This window comes from Gorilla gorilla, chromosome 6 (assembly GCF_029281585.2).
Source record: "Gorilla gorilla gorilla isolate KB3781 chromosome 6, NHGRI_mGorGor1-v2.1_pri, whole genome shotgun sequence".
Taxonomy (NCBI): Eukaryota; Metazoa; Chordata; class Mammalia; order Primates; family Hominidae; genus Gorilla; species Gorilla gorilla.
The window spans coordinates 166,090,145-166,108,412 of record NC_073230.2 but is presented as its reverse complement, the minus strand read 5'-3'; the positions used below and the strand labels follow the sequence as shown (position 1 = coordinate 166,108,412).

The following is an 18,268-nucleotide window of genomic DNA, read 5'->3' as shown; positions in this document are numbered from 1 at the left end:
TCCCCAGACCTAGAACCAAGCACCCTGCCAGGACTCCTTCTTTTGCTGTGAAGCGACCCCGGCCTGGGCCCCAGAACTGTTCACTGCTGGGGGATCTGCCACCATTGCTCTACCTTGTCAGTGGGCAGAGTTAGAAGCAACAGGCTTAACTCACAAATATCTTATGAGGACATAGTCATGCTTATAAAATTGTTCTGAAACACTCCTGTTTTCTCTCCTCAAATATTTCTGTGACATGGTTTCTTTTTTTTTTTTTATTTTTTGAGACGGAATCTTGCTCTGTCGCCCAGGCTGGAGTGCAGTGGCATGATCTCGGCTTACCGCAACCTCCGCATCCCAGGTTCAAGCGATTCTCCTGCCTCAGCCTCAGTCCCAAGTAGCTGGGACTATAGGCGCACACCACCGTGCCTGGCTAATTTTTTTATTTTAGTAGAGACTGGGTTTGACCATGTTGCCCAGGCTGGTCGCAAACTCCTAAGCTCAGGCAATCCACTTGCCTTGGCCTCCCAAAGTGCTGGGATTACAGGCATGAGCCACCGCGCCCGGCCGACATGGTTTCTTTTATACCCTCCACCACTCCATCTCCTACTCCCAAGATTCTGAAATGAATCCAGTTATGACTTTTTCTCAAGAACTGAAAATACCTTATGTCCCTCTGTTAACATCACTTATATTTTTTGTTTTTTCTGGGGACAGAATCTCGCTCTGTCACCCAGGCTGCAGTGCAGTGGCACGATCTTGGCTCACTGCAACCTCTGCCTCCAGGGCACAAGGGATTCTCATACCTTAGCCTCCTGAGTAGCTGGGACTACAGGGGGACACTTACCATGCCCGGCTAATATTTGTATTTTCTTTCATTTTTCTTTCTTTTTTCGAGACGGAGTTTCGCTCTTATCACCCAGGCTGGAGTGCAATGGCACAATCTCAGCTCACTGCAACCTCTGTCTCCCAGGTTCAAGTGATTCTCCTGCCTTAGCCTCCCGAGTAGCTGGGATTACAGGCGTCTGCCACCACGCCCGGCTGATTTTTGTATTTTCAATAGAGATACAGGGTTTCGCCATGTTGGCCAGGGTGGTCTCGAACTCCTGGCTTTAAGTGATCTGCCCGTCGGCTTCCCCAAGTGCTGGGATTACAGGTGTGAGCCACCGCGCCTGGCCACTTAAATTTTTTACTAACGTATCATACTACTGAATCTGCTTTAGATGTAGGTATTAGTAATATTCAAATTTGTCTCTGTTCTTTTAGAAAATCAAGGATAAAGGACTGGTGTGGTGGCTTACGTCTGTAATCCCAGCACTTTGGGAGGCCATGGTAGGAAGATCACTTCAGGCTGGGAGTTTGAGACCACCACAGGCAAACATAGCAAGATTCCGTTTCAAAAAAAAACCACAAAAATTAGGTATAAGATCTATCTCTTTTAAATACTAGACATATATTAATACTAATAAAAGCAAAATATTTTTCAACCTCACAAAGAATCATTAAGGCTTTAATATAATCTCAGGTTAAAAAGGAAAATTGAGGATTAATAACTCAGAATATCATTTTAAGTCAATGATACTGCTATATGTTCCATTAAGCAGTTGGCGTAAGAGGTAGTAGTAAGGTTTATCATTACTATTTAGTCATATGAGTCATAAAATAAATAATTTTAAAGTGCTTAATTCTTCTCTCCAGAAAGACACAAGCTGAATGTATTTTTTAATGATAAATATTAAAAAGATCTTTCAATAACACCTTATCTGCTTTAATATCTTCTTGTTCTGACAGCCAGTGGTTTGGAGGACAAAAATTTCTCCTCGTGTCTCTGGACTTCAACATTTTCACTAGATTGGTGATAACCTGAAAAGAAAGAACACATCCGCGTCACACACGTGAGCTCGGCAGCACAATGCACAGTGAGCAATACATTCACTCGAGGAGGAGCATACAGCGGTGGTGCAGGAACCCAGGTCGAGCCGGACACCAAACCCGCTCACAGAAAAGGGCCTCTTTTTGCCATCACAATAATGTATACAAAGCAGTTATCTGCCAACAAATATGTGCAGAACAACAAACACATGTACATGATAATTTTTTAAGTTACAACAGAGGTGGTGATTAAGCTTTGAAACACAAATTTGGTGGGAGCTACATGGTAAGAACCCATGAACACAAAGAAGGAAAGAACAGACACTGGGATCTACTTGAAGGCGGAGGGTGGGAGGAGGGAGAGGGCAGAAAAGATGACTATTGGGGACCAAGCTTAATACCTGAGTGATCTAATGATGTGTACAACAAACTCCGATGACATGTTTATCTATGTAACAAAACTTCACATGTACCCCCAAACCTAAAATATTAAAAAAAAAAAAACCCACGAATTTGGAAATGTCTTAGCTCATCTGAGTTCTAATGAAAGATACCTCGAAGTGGTGCAATTTTGTAAAACTTTTTCCTGAAAGAGCATTTCTGAGTTTTCTGAGAAATAATGTACTAACGGCACTAGGGGAAAAAAGCAGCACCCCAGATATCACTGTCACATCTCCCAAAGAGAAAACAATTGCAGCACTTGCCTCACGTAAGCAAATGAAGTCAGGTCTGTGATCATAACTCCAGAAAAATCGAGTCTGATCTCCTTGATAACCTTTCCAAACAGTCTGGCCTGGACACACTTCACTATGTCATCACAGCTTAGTATTTTATTATGGTTTTAAAAAATTACAATATTCTTTCAGAACAGTTCCTCTCTGGTTGTTGTGCAGTGAGTTCCTCACAAATAGAATCCAACTAGCCACCTTGGAACCTAGCAGGTACTAAATGACTGACTTGAGATCAATAATTGTAAATTTTATAATACATGATTAAAGAGATATAATAGCATTACTTTAAAAAGACCTGAAGTTCTCTACCGAATAGAAATGCATTTTGTAATAAACAAAGATAAACCAAAATTGTAAATCCAACATGTTAAATGTCTACAACCAGGATTGGATCATATAACTACTACTGAGCTCAAGATGGCGTTTTCTGAAAAAGTCGGCCAGGCCTGTATGTATGCTGCCTCTAATTAAAGACAACGGAAATCACCACAGAAAAAACAAAATCAGGACTATCTGATTTATAATATACCCACCGGCTAGATTAGAAATAACATTTCTAATATATATCTATTATATATACTAATTTATATAATTTATATTATATATATTATACAATTTATATTATAATTATAAATTGTATAATATATACTATGTATCTAGTATATATAATATATAAATTTATAATATATCTAATCTATACTGGATACATTATATATTATAAAGATCACACAATCAATTGTTGAGATTTCCCTTTAAAATTCCATAATTTAGCATTTACATACAATGAAATACAAATGCTTATTTTATGAAATGCAAATCCAAGGCATGCAGGGATACCAGAAGTTCTGCGTGCCCAAGGAAAAAGGGGAAGGGTACTTGGGTTGATATCTCAGGCCACTACAATGTGGACACCCCTTGAATAACCTACCCGTGGACAGAGAAAAAGTGTTATTCGAGCAATTTGGTCATGCAGATAAAACTGCATAGTAAAAACCCACTCAAGATCAAAGATACACCTTTATAAGTGGTGGGTATTTCATGCCAATTTAGAAGTGGCGATTCTCTTGTGGCATTTTAAAACCTATCACAATGCTATGGAAATACCATCCTTCTTCAACGAGTGGAAATGTTTAGTGAAGTAATCAGGGTAAACTGGAGTCAGCTATTCCTTGACCCTTGACTCCATGGTGTTGCTCAGGGGCTCAGCTGCACACACAACATCTTACAATTAATGGTTTCTTATGCAGCCTAGGCAGCCTGGGGAGAGCCTCATTATTGGTTCTGTCTGGTTAACTGTTTGGCTGAAACAAAGTACTGTCATTGACCTAATACACTAATTCTTGAAAGTCATTCATTTTACTCTTCAAAAGCAAAGATGAAATCTCAATGAGCTACGCTAATTACATGTGCTATCCTTGTATGGGATAAATTCAGGTAGTCCACACAGAGCACACACCCTTCCAAAAGGAACAGAAGTACAATCTTTTTGTATGAAGATGATCATGTCTGGTCTTTCCATTTTTGTGACCAATTAAATTGATACTTTAAATAAATCCAGATTTAATAGTTACCATGCTGAAATTAGCCCTTTCATAATTACCCCAACCGTTAACAAAGGTCATGCTTTCTCACATATTTACATATTTAATTGCATCATCCCATGGAATCCTGGGGTCTCCATGAATTTATCATCCCCAAGGAAACTTAGCTTTATTGAGGGGGTAACTTGCTCCAGGTCAAGCAACGGAAAGATCAGGTCTGCCTAACTCCTAGATATCTATTTCTATTCAATCTCTGTTCATGAGGACATATATTTTCTACAGATTACAAACATTATCAAATTATATGAGACAAGTTCTCATTTACATTCTTCTACTAAATTATACAATTAAATGTTAAAAAAATTTCAATATAGTGTATCCTCTTTCATATTTCCTATCCTAAATATGAAAAAAGAAGTAATCACATGTTACCAATATAACATGCCAGTACCATGGATCCTTGGTGAATCAAAAAAAGGCGGTGGAGGGAGATGGGGAGAAAGGAGGAGGAAAGGAGAAGGTAAAAAAGTGAGTCCAGCCAAGGGAGTTATGTTAAGGACGGGATATCAAGATAGACGGCACTGTGGTAATGCATGGTTTAATAAACATCAAATAATATATTTATTTATATCAAATAATATATTTTTAGTAGAAGTATGTCCAAAATATTGCTTTCTTTAAAGTATGTCCACAATATTGCATGGGACATAACTACATTTTTTAAAGTAATTGTGATTTATCCGTAATTCAATTTTAACTAGGTGACCTGTCTTTTTATTTGCTAAATATGGCATGACTAGTCCCAGACCAATTCCCAAAATACTTATTTAGAATATCAAATACCAAACCTTAAAATTCAACTAAGAACATTTTTCCCTCCTTCGTATCAACTATTTTTCTCCTAAGTTTTAATGAAAAATATAAACATGAAAATGTGACTGGATTCATTTTGTGATCTCGAAACACCTTAACACATTCCTTTTTTCCACATTCACTTTCAGAATCACAAACTCAACTGCTCTGCAAGTATCTAGCACCAAAAAGGGAAAGTTTGTAGAGGCAACCATGCCAAATCACATAAAGTGACTAAATGTGCTCAAAGTGAGTTATCTGCAGGGTTAGGCCTGTGGCTCTTAACCTTTGCTGCATTTTAGAATCACCTGGAGCACTAAGACAAGCCCACCACAGGCGTGCCGCCATCATCACTGACTCGAATTCAATTAGTCTGAGGTGGAGCCAGTCGAGTTTTCAACTGCTCCCCCAGATGACTCTGATAGGTAGTTACGACTTGAGAACCAGTGTGGTAAGTTATATGAAATAAGATAGCAAACACTGGAACAACTAGCTGTATCTAGCTGAATATACACAATTTTAGTGGATTTTAAGTTCTGAAATACAATAGCATTATGTCCATCTGATGTGTTAACTCTTGTCCCTCCTCTCATGTTCTTCCACGCCAGATCAAAACGTTACATTAAATAAATGCAGAAACTAATACATTATTCAAGTACTAATAAATTTATTCAGAAATGCACACACTGCCGGGCGCGGTGGCTCACACCTGTAATCCTAGCATTTTGGGAGGCCGAGGCAGGCAGATCACTCGAGCCTAGGAGTTCAAGACCAGCCTGGGTAACATGGCGAAACCCCATCTCTACAAAAAATACAAAAATTAGCCGGGTGTGGTGGCACATGCCTGTAGTCCCAGCTACTCAGGAGGCCGAGGTGAAAGAATCACTTGAGCCTGGGGGGTAGAGGTTGCAGTGAGATCGAGCCACTGTACTCCAGCCTGGGCAACAGAACGAAACCCTGTCTCAAAAAAAAAAAAAAAAAAACAAAACCCCACAAAGGTACACAACGGTTACACATGCTCTATTATGTGCCATTTAAATGAAAAATAGGTGATGCTGTAAGCAGGTTTCCCTTAACCCCAATATTAAAAAGATCAAGTAGATAACTGCTTAGAAACATACCAACTCCTTATAAAAATCACACTTGACAACTGTTCAAGGTAAACATTGTAAATTAACAGGCACTGTTTTCACAAGATCGCTATGTTTGAGAGTTCATGGCAATGATGATCATAAGAAAATCTTGCTTAACTGACCTTGGAGAAATATTCTTACGCACTAGCTATATTATCACAAATGTATATATAAATTAGATGACAAGGCTATTAATCTTAAATTGTGACATTTCTGTATGGAGATGACGGATATTTAGATATAGTATTGCGACCAAAAAATTAAGTACATATAGTCCAAGTTTTGAAGGGCAACTAAAAGACTAAATTGCATCATAACATAAAATAAAAGTATCTTTTTTATCTTAAATGTGATATGTAAAATCTGGTAACTAAAACCAAACAACGGAGTTAATTTCTTTTTTTCTTTCTAGAGTAGATCTAGTCCTGAAACCAGATGAGTTAGTTCTTTAAAAAGCAAAATACAAAGCATACTTAGCATACAATTTCCAGGTTCTGAAGTGCAGTAAATGTGTAATGTGGGAAATACATCAAATGAGAATGGATTTTTACAATTTGACTTCATAAGAAGAATATATAAAAGTAACATGTCAGAAAAAGCTCTAAGAACATGACCTCGTTGGAAAACAACCATTCTCCTCAAGTGAGTCAAGTGCCAGACGACGCAGCAGCTGGTGCTTCTCTCCTGTGTGCTTCCACAGGACCGGCCTCTGCGGTTTGCTGTTTCCCACTGTCATTAGCTGAATGCATGTCTCCTTCACTACGTGGTGATACTGCAGGAACAGGCACCCTGTGTGAATTCATTTATGATCCCTTAGCATAGAGCTGTGTCACTATGGGTGGGATGAATACTGTGAGTGTTCAAATAACTGAGAATAAAACACTCTAACCTATGAAAGTCATGAAGTATCTGGTATGCACTGCTGCTGTCAAGGGTTAACCAAATTTTATATAGCCCTTAGTTACCACTTGTTAACCCATTTATGCCTAGTGTTCCATTACTGGAACGCTAAGCTTGTGGGATTTATATTCTACTGCTCAAGGTCATTGCCAAGGCCTGATTTTTCACACAAAAAATTTGCAACCTCTGGCATAAACGGGTTAAAAACTGGAGTATTTTGAAAAACAGCATTCTTCAGCACATATTTAAAACACTATAAAATTACTGCATATAGTATCCACTTTAGTAGTCAAAAAACAAAAACAAAATCAATCAAAATCTTCAATAACAGAGAAGGATATGGCACAGTGCTACAAGCTTTGGATCTCTTGGTTGTAACATAGACAGTCAAATGGCCGCATGTTAGGATTATATTAACAGGGCACTGCTGTTGCTTTATTACTTTTTAAAAATAGCTTTTTGGAACTGAAAAAATACAACTTAACCACTAAGGAAGTAAAAAAATCACTCACAGTATGGCTCTCTCTCTCTCTCTCTCCAGACATATGGATAATGAGGGCATGAGAACCTTCCTCCTCATTCCCTGCCACTTCCTCCTGTTTCCCTATCACAGGAGGTAATTCCTGTTAAGCTTGGTAGATGCACACAGACATCTCAAAACAGGATTTCCTATCTCATCAAGCTAAAGTAATTATAGCTCTAAATTACACTTCAAGAGGAGTTTATAAATTTGATAAATGCATAAACTGTTTTAGCAGTGTCAAGGCAGGGCTTAGAAAGTGACCTCAATTCTTACAGTGACAAAGAAAGATGACTCTATCCACTTAAAATTCTATGCTCTGTGACCAGCCAGCAGAGCCTCTCACACAAATGACTTTGGGAGGACCATGATAGGACTGAAAAATGAAAATGGTCGGTGTTGAAGGAGTCAGGTCTCATCATTTGCAATTCTGTCAAAATCAATGGTAGGCAGGAGACATGGGCAAAACGCTTTTGCGTTCTTTGGTTGATTCCACCTCGAATTCTTCAACTCACATTTGGCACAACAATAATATGAAAAATGCTGATAAAATCTGTATTCTTTTCAGAAGGGGAATGTAGAATAGCAGCTGGTTCTACCATCATATACACGACCTCATCTGTAAAACAAATTATAGTATCTTTCTCACAGAACTATTGTATTAAATGAATATATGCAAAACTCTTAGAATACTGCCTAAAACACAGTTAACTACAGAGGTGTAAGTTCATACATCTTCATAATAGAGATAGTATTTTCTTAAAAGAAAAGCTAACAGCAGCTGATTACTCAAAAATTATGCAGTGATTTTTATTTTGGGGGCTCAGCTCAATAGCAGGTAACATAAAATGGTTTGGGGGACAGGTGACCAAAGAACAGAAATCCTTTAAAAAAAAGGTCTTTAAACAATTCTAAACTCAAAAGGTCTTACAACAACTTGATTTCAAACCTAAAACAATCACCACCACCAACAAAAAAAAGGTAAATTTTCACCCTCTTTTTTTTTGGAGAGAGTCTCACCCTATCGCCCAGGCTGGAGTGCAGTGGCGCTATCTCGGCTGACTGCAACCTCTGCCTCCCGGATTCTAGCGATTCTCCTGCCCCAGCTTCCCTAGTAGCTGCGATTACAGGCGTGCATCACAACCAGCTAACTTTTTGTATCTTTAGTAGAGATGGGGTTTCACCATGTTGGCCAGGCTGGTCTCAAACTCCTGACCTCGTGATCCACCCGCCTTGGCCTCCCAAAGTGCTGGGATTATAGGCGTGAGTCACCACACCCGGCCTCGCCCTAACTCTTAAAACTGTCAATGATTAATAAAGTGGCAGGGAGTCATTTTGAGGCCTAAAAAAATTCTGTACAAACTCTTAATTTAACGCTTAACCAAAACAAAATAAGGCCAGGGTGGAAAATATCTTATATGGCATTATTAAGTTCAGAGATTTCTACATACTAAAGATAAGCCTGTCATGGAAATTATGAAACTCTCAACAGGTGCCACAAAACAGTGAAATTATCTGATATCATACACAACACCTGATATTGCACATCATGGAAAGCTTAATTAACAAAGACCCCAGGGTTTAATCAAATATTGAAAGGAAAACAAATATGCTACCGTTAACACCCATATCCAGGAAAAGCTTATGTAAGAATTATAGGTTTTAAATAGGTGAGATTGCTTATTTTTTAACACAGAAAAATTGCAAAATTGTCAATCTTTAAGAAAGGATATAGTAAAGGCTTACCATGTGACCGTCCCAGTTTACTTAGGAATACAGAAATAGGTAATTAAAATAAATTGTGCAAACATATATTACATCAATCTGCCCAAATTATAAATTCAACGATGCATTAGGACTGTATTCAGTGCAATCAAAACATTATCAGTTACGGCTGCTGCTGCTAATGCTCATGCTCCTAAGAGAAATGTGTTGTAAAACCAGGCAGAACGGGCTGGAGAGAGACTCTCGTGGACTTGGAGGATGAATAAGCATTCCTTAATTAGCCCATCAGGTTAAGTGCAAGCATTAATGGGCCCTTCCTAAAGTCTAGCTTGACATCTTTCTCCAAACATGGCCAAGAAGAAAGTTCCATTAGCAATATTAATACAAGCTTAGTTGATCATTTTCATTCAATTAACTTCTTTCAATTAAATAGATAGCTTGACAAAAGCAGTGATAAAAGACCCAAAGGGACAGCTGATGACTCGAACTGAACATTAGTGTGCGAGAGGTCGCTGGTATTAAACGGACTGTAAATCTAGCATTCAATTTGGAAAATGCATTTCTTCTGCTCTCACTCCTTTAATGAGCAATTTTAGCTGACTAGATGTGTTTGCTGCAGAAATTTCATGGGAAGTCAAGCACCCTTTTCCTTTTCTTTTTTTCCATCCCAACAGTTACATTCTCACTGGTGGTGGTTTCCTGCCAACATTCCAGCCACAGTAACTCAAAACTTCACTTTCTGGTTAAGAACGAAGATATGTTAAAATAATTTATATACAACTAGTATTAAAAATTAATGACCTACTTTACGTTGTTAATCAATTTTTGAAAGGTTTGAAAAAACAATAAAATCTAAGAAATATTTAGTGAAAAATAAAAACATTTTTAAAACTGTATTTATATTTCATCGTGTCACAGTTAAGTAGTTAGGGCCACATAGAAAAGATGCATGTAACAAGGTTTAAAAACATGGTTTTAAGTGACGCAAATGTAAATTAAAATGAAAGTAATTTTAGTTAATTAAATTACCTTAATTAATCAAAAGTACTAAAATTACTTTTCTTAATTAAAAAGTTATATAGGCCAGCTGCAGTGGCTCACGCCTATAATCCCAGCACTATGGGAGGCAGAAGCAGGAGGAATCCATGAGGCCAGGAATTTGAGACCAGCCTGGGTAACAAGTGAGACTCTGTCTCTACAAAAAAACTAATAAATTAGCTGGGTGTGGTGGCATGTGCCAGTAGCCCCAGCTACTCAGGAGGCTGAGGTGAGAGGATTGCTTGATCCCAGGAGTTCAAAGCTGCAGTGGAGTATGATGGTGTCATTGCACTCCAGCCTGGGAGACACATCAAGTCCATGTATAAAAAAAAAAAAAAAAAGTCTTGCAAATTAAAACATGTCTGAAACAAACCTGCATTTTTATTCCTCTGCAATGAGTCAAGACAAAAATCTGTATATTTTTCAATGTCAGTAAACAAAAAAATACATATACTCTATACCTTAAATAACTGAATCCATCTTTTCTGTTCCATCTGTATGCATTGTTGCATTTCAGAGCTAGTAGTAACTCCAATACTCTGAAATGCTGTAATATATTCTTCTCGAACTTCTGGCTTGGTTTCTGGATAAGCCAACTTGATGATCCCCAGGCATGCATCTCGAAGGCATCGAGACAACATTATCAGCTCTTCTAAAGTAAAAGGCATCATTGATGATTGTCTTTGACCTACAACTAAAAAACATAATCCAGTTTTCTATTGTTTCTTTTTCCATCTTTTAACACACACTGAAAGACTTAAAAAGCTTAAAACTTTTCTACTGCTATGAAAACTGATGGGCCAAGTGGCCAGCAGCAAACTGGTTTCTCAAAATCCTTACCTTCTATGGGATCACCGAAGAATTCGTTATCATGTATGGAAATTAGTGAATGACTAAACAAGGAGCTAAAAAGGTAAAAGAGTGGGATGATTCGACTAGAATCTTCAAAAGACATAGGAGAACCCCTGGATATCACCTGAAGCAACGGTACCATAGACCTTGAATTAAAGAAAAGAAGAAAAAAACCAGTCACTTTAAAATTAGTCTTAGTTTGGGAACTAATTAAAACATAACATCAAACAAAGATAATCAGGGAAAGTAACATTTGCATTAGGAATTAAACTATTTAAAGGCAAGGTAAAGTCACCATGGCAATGCAGGTTAATAAACAGCATAGATTAATACAAAAAATAGCATACCAACCCATTAATCTTCACTAAGGTTTCTGCTACCTGTATCAACTAGATAATGAAGTTACTAAGAGTAAGCCAGTCGTTCCCAGGCTAAGGCCCCAAGAAGAGCTCTAATAAGGCCACTATTCAAGACACACATATACTTTACTCTTATGAGGAAACCATCCCCCTTCCCTTCTACTCAACATATTTAATAAAGGCAAATCATTCTGGTCTCAGGAAAAATTTATCCAGCGACTTAACTTTTGGTAACGTTGAAAGCTATTCAATATTGAAGCCAAACTGGAACCTCAAGAAACACAGTTTCCAGTTCTCTATGGTGGCCTTGCTCCCACTGTCCACTTTATTCACCAGCTCCCATCCTGCTCCTGCTTTCACAGCAGCTAAGGTGGTCTTAGCAGCCTCTTTCACCCATCAAGAGCTATGATATATTAAATTAATTAGCCAGGTGTGGTGATAGGTGCCTGTAGTCCTTCCTAGTTACGTAGGAGGCTGAGGCAGGAGAATGGCTTGAGCCCAGGAGGCAGAGGTTGCCATGAGCTGAGATTGCGCCACTGCACTCCAGCCTGGGGAACAGAGCCAGACTCTGTTTCAAAAAAAGTTTAAAATATTAAGAGAGAAAAAAAAAAAGGCTGGGTATGGTGGCTCACGCCTGTAACCCCAGCACTTTGGGAGGCCGAGATGGGTGGATCACAAGGTCAAGAGTTCGAGACCAGCCTGGCCAACATGGTGAAACCCCATCTCTACTAAAGATACAAAAAATTAGCTGGGTGTGGTGGCACGTGCCTGTAATCCCAGCTACTTGGGAGGCTGAGGCAGGGGAATCACTTGAACCCGAGAGGCGGAGGTTGCAGTGAGCCGAGATCGTGCCATTGCACTCCAGCCTGGGCAACAGGGCGAGATTCTGTTTCCAAAAAAAATAAATAAAAAAGAGCTACGACATATTAAATTGACTTATTTCACCTAGAACTTCTTCCTTTTCTCTCGTTTTTAAGTCTGGTTCCTTGTCTTATGGAACATTTAGCTAACAGGCTCACCTGCAAGCTCTTTCTATAAAGTCCATGGTCCCCTCTACCAAGTCAAATCAATCACAGGTTAACAGACACTGTGAGCAAGATCACTCTCTTATCTCCCCAAATATCCATTTCCACAAAACTACAGGTATATATTAGATGAGATGTAACCAGGAGTCAGGATCTACAAATCATGTATGAAAGCAAAGCAGAAGGTAAGGCCACTTGTTCTAATTAGCGGGGCCGTAAGGAGCCTGGCTGAGCCACCTGGAGCTTCTGAGTCTCCATGGTGCATGGTTCAGGGGAGGGCACTGCCATCATCAACCGCTTTGAGAACAGGAACCCATATGTGCACCTGAAACTGTGTTCCCACAGAGAAGATACACTATGTCCACATGCTACACAACCTGAGCATATATGATCCATGTTTGCAGTTGTGATACTCTGCATTTAGCACTATGCTGAACGGATTCATCAATGAATGAATGCCAGTCTTCCAAAATTTAAACGTTGTGGGACATTCAAAAAGGGACAAAGCACAATTGTCCTACCTCATTGCCAAAGCCAGGATGACACAAAGAGGTTGTTTATATGGAGGATAAAAAAGGCACGGGGCTGCCTTAACTGGACAGGGGTGGCTTCTTTCAACAGCCCTGCCTATGACAGCTGGAGCCCACTCCTGTGTCTTGATGAGCCTGCTTTCCACTGTTATCCCTGACAAGAATCATCACCACCAACACATCATCAGTTATGCACACATATTGCAGGATGCATAAAATTCTTATATTGGGTCCAAAAAAAAAAAGGGACAGGGTAATTAACCAACAAAAACTTATTTGTCCTCTTCAAACCCCCTGTGAAACAAGCAAAAGGAATGCATCATTTTTACTTTAATGACAAAAACTGGGATTGGCAAGAAGGATACGTGCCAATGCTGCCCTGCAGACAGGGCACAAACGAGACACAGGTCTCTTAGTTCTCTGCTGACCACTCTCTCTGCTATAAACACTGACTCAAATATTCCTCTGAAAATAGGTCAGTCTCAAAGACTTAGGTGCAAATAAAGTCTGCAACTTACTGTAATGGAAAAGACACTGATTCACACATAACTCAGGGGAGCTAGGTGAATTACTGACCATCAGTGAGACCCGAGGCAATCCCTAACCTCTGTCTAGATCTTGAGAACAAGGGTTTTCAAACTGTGTGCCTGTGGGAACCACTCCTCCTCCTCGTCCAATGTCCCCCACCCTTGCAAAGAGCTTTTATTCTTAAGAATGGATTCTTGCTTTAACAGGTTTTCAGAATACTACTGTAGACTGTTTTGAGATTATTTATCAAACAGCCAACACCAGCACCTACTGCCCACACTGAAGACATCTGGGCAAAGCATCTCTATGTTATGTTGTAGTCAAGGGATGCCTAATGGAAAACAGTACCAGCTGGCTATGGGTTCCTTCATCTTCAAGAATAAGGAAACTAAACTGGCTGATTTCAATAGCAAGTACTGAAAATGAGGTAAATGAATAAAGATGTTATTTGCAAAATGTCTGATGTGCCAAAATTCACTATCCATCTGGAGATTGTTTAAATGTGATCTGCTAGACTGGGGTGAAGAATAGTGCTTCTCAGTTGGCCCCCAAACCATCTGTACCTCAATCACCTGATAAGCTTGTGAGGCTGCAGTCTCCAGGGTTTCTAACCCAAGTCTTAGGGCAGGACCAGAGAAGCTGAATTTTTTTTTTTTTTTTGAGACAAAGTTTCCCTCTTGTTACCCAGGCTGGAGTGCAATGGCGCAATCTCGTCTCAGGAGAATATGCATTTTAACACGCTCCCCTGATGAAACTTCTGCCCACTAAAGCTGTAAGTCCTAGCAATGCAAGCCTTACTATGAAACTATTTTTGACTTAAATTGAGTGCCAGTTTCAGAAAATCAGTTATTTCATTTTAAACTTTATTCCCAGTAGGAAATATGAGACATATACAGATGGTGCCTGACTTACAATGGTTCAGTTTAGGATTCTGCAACTTCAAGATGGTCAAAGGTGATTCTCATTCAGTAGAAACCGTACTTCGAGTATCCATAAACCATTCTGTTTTTATGCTTTCAGTATAATATTCAATAAATTACATGGACATTCAACACTTTATTATAAAATTGGCCTAGTGTTTGATGATTTTGCCTAGCTGTAGGCTAATGCACATATTTTGAGCACGTTTTAGGTAGGCTAGGCTAAGCTGTGAGGCCTCAGTAAGCCGGGTGTCTTGAATGCATTTCAACTTATGATATTTTCAACTTACAATGGGTTTATCAGGACACAGCCCCATTGTACCTCAAGGAGTATCTGTATTGAGAACGTATTAATACACTGTCAGTTTCTTGAGGGACTTCATTCTAATAAATTAAACAAGTAAAAAGACATTCAAATTATCAAACTGTCTTTTAATAAGATTTGTAAAACTACCCTATCATAAAATAGTATTAATAATTTAATATAATTAACAATATCCCACTTTTCTTTCACACACCATGACTCCATTTCCTTAGCAAGAGACAAATGCCATAAACAAATAAGCAATTATCAGGCAGAACTATGACAGTGTTTCTGTTGCTAAGCTGGGGCACTTATGGGTAAACGATAATTTCCTGTCCTAATGATTCTCAATCCCCTTCTGCCCAAAACAAACCTGTCACTAATGAAAACCAAGGCTGGCGTAGTCAAAAGTGGCTGAAATGCACCAAAAAAACACAACAAAACATACTTAAAATCTTCTATTTTGGTTTGGCAATGAAAGAAAAGAATTTCTCAAGACAGTAAATCATTCTAGGAGTCTTTCATCTCTGCTTTAGCCACCCACTGTTGATGCAAGATAACTCACTTAACCTTTATGAGTTTCACCAGTCACAGCGGCAGCAGTAAAACTCCCCTTTCTTCACTTTTCAATTAAAAAAATGAAAAATTTGAAGTAATAATATTGAGAAACTGACATTCCCCTTTCATTAGTATGAACTGTTTTGTCCAGATGATTTGAACACCAGTCCCATTATAAAGGGGCTGCTGACTGTGCCTGGCTGAATAACATATGAATATCTTTTGCTCTACATATTGTATGAAAAAGCTCAAAATCCAGAAATCTCAACAAGTTTTCATTATGACTGCACACAGAAGTTAGATTGCAGATGAGTGTGTTTATATTTTAGATATACCACCCCAACCCACCAAAAATTCTTTCTTCTAACTTCTTGTTCCTAAAAAGAAAACAAGACCACTTTCTACACTCTTGCCCTACAACTGAGATGTGTCTTCCCACCACCGAATGAGCTGGTTCACAGCATGGAGTCAGTAACAGTGACTGCTATTATCATTACTACCATGAGCATGACACACAGTTGCATCTTGTAAGTTTAGTCTCCAATTAACTGAATTACACACTTCATCTTTTCCGATTACAGCACAGGGGGATTGGCACAGACTTCTTTTTTTCTTTTTTTTGAGAGGAAGTCTTGCTCTCACCCAGGCTGGACTGCAGTGGCATGATCTCGACTCACTGCAACCTCCGCCTTCCAGGTTCAAGCGATTCTCCTGCCTCAGCCTCCCAAGTAGCTGGGATTATGGGCACGCGCCACCATGCCCGACTAACTTTTGTATTTTTAGTAGAGATGGGGTTTCACCATGTCGGCCAGGCTGGTTTCGAACTCCTGACCTCAGGTGATCCGCTGACCTCAGGTGATCCGCTGGCCTCGGCCTCCCAAAGTGCTGGAATTACGGGCGTGAGCCACCGCGCCCGGCCGCCTTAGACTTCTGGCAGAGGAAAAATTCAACAACAGAGTACTAGGCTAAGTCAGTTAGTTTACCATGAAGGATTTTAAGTATGAAATTCCTACCTATTACATACTCAATTAAAATATGTATGTCAAAGATGATATTTTTTAAATTACATGATTCAAATAAGAAAAATCAAATTATTTCAACGAATGTTTAAAAACTTCTACACTGTTCTAATGTATGCGGCAGTCTTTAATTTACTTCAAATCTGTATTTTCACTGTGAAAAGAAGAGTAAAGTCATATGGAGCAAAGCAATTTCCAAATGTCTGCTTTTTTAAAAACATGGCTAGGATATTTAAAGGAAACTTACCTTCAGATAAAACCATACTCTCTATAATATATACAGATAAGTAACTGTTAAGATTAGACACTGATTTTTCTTTTTGTGCAACTGAGACCATCTGGAACTTACCTTCTAATATGAAATAAGCCCAGTATAAGCAGGACTTAAAAACAGGTTCTGGCAACATTTTTGATTAGGCTGCCACTTCCTGTGCCCTTCAGCTCAATTTATAAGTCTGTATAATACATACCCTGTGATCATCCGTGTTGTCATGGAAGATATTAGAAACCAAAGATGTCTCAGAAACCTGGCATTAAAGGCTAAACTGTAGAGAAGCCTAAAAAGGAATAGGAGAAAAACACAGAACAGTAAAGCAATTACTTATTCAAAACATTTCTTAAAAAAAAAAAAAAAAAAGCGATACACTGAAGATCAACGTACAATTTAGCAAATCTCTGTACTAATACCACAAAAAGCTGCCTCAGACAACCAGCCATTTGATGAGACACCGAGACACGGCTCCCAAAGGTGTAAATCTGCGCTGTTACCAAGCTAGGAAAGCCCGCCCTCCCTCCCCTGTGGCTGTGAGACCTACCCCAAAAGATAAAGATATAAGCTGTTTTCATGCACAAGTTGAACCTGCTCCCCCTCTGCTACATATCGTATTAATATATCACAATATTATAATTACTATTGTTATTACTGCTTATACTTTTCTTTTTATTTTTTTTGAGACAGGGTCTTGCTCTGTTGCCCAGGCTGGAGTGCAGTGCCACGATCTCGGCTCACTGCAACCTCCACCTCCTGGGTTCAAGGGGTTCTCCTGCCTCAGCATCCTGAGTAGCTGGGATTACAGGTGCCCGCCACCACGCCTGGCTAATTTTTGTATTTTTAGTAGAGATGAGGTTTCACAACGTTGGCCAGGCTGGTCTTGAACTCCTGACCTCAAGTGATCCACCCGCCTCAGAATCCCAAAGTGCTGGGATTACAGGTGTGTGCCACTGCACCTGGCCTACTTAACACGTTTAAAATTTGTAAAATATTTAGTGACGGACTCAACTCACTTTTCTTGAAATACAAAAAATGTGCTGTTAACATCTCAAGAATAAATCTAAAAAAATGTATCTTAAAGATTTTTAGGCCAGGCACGGTGGCTCATGCCTGTAATCCCAGCACTTTGGGAGGCCAAAGGAGGCAGACTGCTTCAGCCTAGGAGTTTGAGACCAGCCTGGGCAATGTGGTGAGACCTCATCTCTATGAAAAGTTGGGTGTGGTGGCTGTAGTCCCAGCTACTCATGAGGGTGAGGTAGGAGAATCGATAGAGCCCAGGAGTTCGAGGCTGCAGTGAGCCAAGATTGCACCACTACACTCCAGCCTGTGTGACAAAGTGAGATCCTATCTCAAAACAATAAAAATAAATAAAAATTAAAAACTTTTCCTCTATAATATTAGATTTAAAAAAGATGAACTTTGTGAAGAATGCGTGAGCATTTAAATTAGCTCTATGTTGTATACTGCATGTTTGTGACAGGATAAACATTCTAGCCACAATTGTGTAATCAGCTAGCACAAATATTTTTTTAACAGATGAGGTCTTTCAAAATCCAATAAAAAAATCTCATATTTGATTGGTCGAGTAATTTCCTGCACTCAATCCAAAAC

The 18,268-nt window shown here is 39.1% G+C and overlaps 1 protein-coding gene across 5 annotated transcripts in view; it reads right to left on the bottom strand.

The window, feature by feature from the left end:
* Positions 1-18,268, bottom strand: part of UBE3C (ubiquitin protein ligase E3C) — a 131,311-nt gene that overhangs the window by 51,201 nt on the left and 61,842 nt on the right. For all 5 annotated transcript variants that reach the window (XM_004046552.5, XM_063708882.1, XM_055347404.2 and 2 more), the window contains 4 exons: positions 16,857-16,943; positions 11,132-11,289; positions 10,753-10,985; positions 1,738-1,842 (listed from right to left, as the gene is read on the bottom strand). In XM_004046552.5, the coding sequence (XP_004046600.2) occupies positions 1,738-1,842; positions 10,753-10,985; positions 11,132-11,289; positions 16,857-16,943 (583 nt within the window). The remainder of the gene's footprint in view (positions 1-1,737; positions 1,843-10,752; positions 10,986-11,131; positions 11,290-16,856; positions 16,944-18,268) is intronic.